The 3,030-nt window shown below is 35.7% G+C and overlaps 1 protein-coding gene across 1 annotated transcript in view; it reads right to left on the bottom strand.

The window, feature by feature from the left end:
- LOC107671819 (PRELI domain containing protein 3B-like) overlaps positions 1 to 2,798 on the bottom strand; it is a 30,866-nt gene extending 28,068 nt beyond the window's left edge. Inside the window, exons 1-2 of the mRNA XM_016464800.1 lie at positions 2,752 to 2,798; positions 894 to 1,006 (exon numbers count right to left, since the gene is read on the bottom strand). Of these exons, the coding sequence (XP_016320286.1) occupies positions 894 to 1,006; positions 2,752 to 2,798 (160 nt within the window). The remainder of the gene's footprint in view (positions 1 to 893; positions 1,007 to 2,751) is intronic.
- Between the last annotated feature and the right edge of the window lie 232 nt (positions 2,799 to 3,030).

The raw sequence follows: 3,030 nt of genomic DNA, 5'->3' as shown, positions 1-3,030 counted from the left end.
CTATGTTTATAGTATAATGTGATACAAGTATAGTATTAAACATCCTAATATAATTGTATTATTTAAATTTCTGTTTATATTCTGTAATATATATATATATATATATATATATATACACACCATATTTTTAATATATACCATAAAATATACCACAGAAATATAATAATAAAATATTATTATAATAATTACAATATTATAAATAACTATTTCATAATATATATAATAATTTATTTTTTTTAACCTAACACACACAAGCCCTTTAATATTTCATGTTTTTGAATCTCTTTTTTTTTTTTGGAACCATCAGCTGATTTCAGTGTTTTCTTTTTTTTTATTTTTCTAACTTGCATGGATGAATTGTTAACCATAAGACTAATAATGTGTGCTTGTGAGTGAGTGAGTGAGTGAGTGTGAGTGTGTGTGTGTGTGTGTTATAGTGAGTGTGTGTGATGTTTGTTTGTGTGTGTGTGTGTGAGTGTTATAGTAAGTGTGTGTGGTGTGATGTTCTAAGCAAAGAACAGAACAGAAATTCGCTTTGAGTATATTCACACATGACAGCATCTCTTGTTTGTAGTTTTAACTTTCACATAGTCTACTGGTTCACCTTTGTTTGCACTCCAACACATTCTCATAAGAGTGTCTTCTCTTAAATTGCTGGAGGACTCAATTCCAGTCTTGAGCTGCAGCGTCACATTGGTCAAACCCTTACGTTAGCTTACATTAGGTAGACGATTGTATGAGATTAGTTTTACAAATGTAGTAAACTGTAACTATAAAAAGCACAAGAGGCAGTAATTAAAACTTTTATAGTCCAGTAATTAAAACGCTAAAAACTGCACTGCTGATGTCTGAAATCTTGAATGGAAAAGCGTCTGATCTGTTTTCATGTGTACCTGTGATCTTATATCCGCTGGCAGCCAGCTGTCCAGCCATGTATTCTCCATCAGAGCTGTTGTGAGAGCAGCCCCAGGTCCTCACCCAGATCTTCTGTGTGCCGGGAATCACGCTGAAAACAAGACAGAAAGATCAATCTATAAAGAGGATTGTGATATTCTGACACACATGGATCTAAAAAAAAAAGACAAAGCATGAAAACAATGGAGGAAAGTCTGAATCTACACTGTTTAAGATCATTTGTCTGGTCTGATTATGTTGTTAGAGATCTGACATTCCCCAGGGTGTCAAACATTTACTTCCAAGCTTTAGCCACTAGATGGCAATATTCAATGAGTGAACTGTACAATAACATGTTTCACTGAGATGTTGATCTTATGTTTGTCTCTGTCATAACATGTTTATTTGGGTTCATACAGCCTTTAAATGTGATTTTAAAAATGTAATAAATATGATGTAAATATGACCTCTTAAAGGTAAGGTCTCGTTTAATGTAGAGTCAGGGACACATGACCAGAGTCTAAGAGCAGAACTGTGGCATTGTGGGTCAGAACCAGCAGGGATGCAGAGGAAGGACAAAGGCTGTTTCTCAAGTCTAAGAACAGTCTAAGAAAGAATGTACTTGTGTTTTTGTCATCTTGCCAGGCTACCTTAAAAGAACTAACTCCAGGACACGAGAACACAGAAGACTGAATCTGCATCTTTGTGAGAACGAGATGCGCTGTGATCCTGTTAAACAGCACATGCTCAATAAACACATCACAGGCGCTACACAATCTGGTACTTCCATGTGTCCTCTTACTACTGGAATTGAACTTTAATGGCTGATGACACACAGTGGGTATAAAACATCTGCACACTCCTGCTAAAGCTTTTTGCGATGTAAAAAAATCTAATTAAATCATGTCCGATCTTTTTCTACCTACAAAATTCATTTAAGAAATAAACAAACTTTTTAAAAGTAAAAAAATAAAAAAATAAAACCTGAAACTGACTTGCATAAAGGTGCACACTTTTATAACACAACATGGTACTCTGTTTGGAATTAACCAATCACACTCAAACTCCTACTGAACAGTAATTATAATATTCTAGGGCCGTATGCATAAAGCCACTCAGAGTAAAATTGTAGTCTTAAGTAGGCATGGGCCGATTACCGGTTTCAGTATAACGCGATTTGAAAATGTCACGGTTTCAAAACTGCTAATATTTTCCGTTAGACCATTCCTGCGGTATGCGCTGTTTTTCATGTCTCACTGAAAGCTGAAAGTGTAGGAATCCCTCAGGTTGAGTGAGTGTAGAGAGTAACACGCCTCCTGCTGTACCGAGCGGTGAGCGGTCAGTCACGTGTGTGTAGGACGACCGAACTTAAGGAGCTTCCCCTGGAATTTACACGATCGGTAACCGGCCATTTTTTGTCTCATTGCAAGCAACTCGTCTCTGTTCTGGACTTGCACAAACTGCGTTGCAATGCAATAATTTTCCAAAATGTAATTTATGTGAAAATATGAAGTCTGTAAACGGGACTCTGAAGACAGACGAAGAGAAAAATACTGCAGCAGGCAGATCACTCACTGTTCATGATGCACGAACTATTGGAAGGAAATCCTCAATATTGATTTGGGGGTTTATATGAATGTGTTTCTGAGGGGAACTGACTGTCTTCAGAAAAGTTTACATGGTATTTTCTTTTCATGTCGTCTCTGTATAGTTCATATTAAAGCAGTGTTTCAGGCAGCGCTGCTTTGTTTACAGCGGTAACCAAGGAAACACTGTATCAGCTGTAACCAGAGAGAGAGAGAGTGTGTGTGTGTGTGTGTGTGTGAGAGAGAGAATCTAAATCACAGCATTTCTCACCATCTCTTCCCATGATCCTCGTGTGTTAGTGATGCTACGAAGCCCATGTTCTGGAATATTCGTCTCTGTCTCATTGTCTGTTGTCTCTTTTTTTATACACAGTAGCCTATTTCTTTATGTCTATGTTTATAATATAATGTGATACAAGTATAGTATTAAACATCCTAATATAATTGTATTATTTAAATTTCTGTTTATATTCTGTAATATATATATATATATATATATATATACACACCATATTTTTAATATATACCATAAAATATACCACAGAAATAT

Source organism: Sinocyclocheilus anshuiensis, unplaced genomic scaffold (genome assembly GCF_001515605.1).
Source record: "Sinocyclocheilus anshuiensis isolate Anshui unplaced genomic scaffold, SAMN03320099.WGS_v1.1 scaffold3217, whole genome shotgun sequence".
NCBI lineage: Eukaryota > Metazoa > Chordata > Actinopteri > Cypriniformes > Cyprinidae > Sinocyclocheilus > Sinocyclocheilus anshuiensis.
The sequence above is the reverse complement of the archived record's forward strand: the minus strand, read 5'-3'. Positions and strand labels throughout refer to the sequence as shown.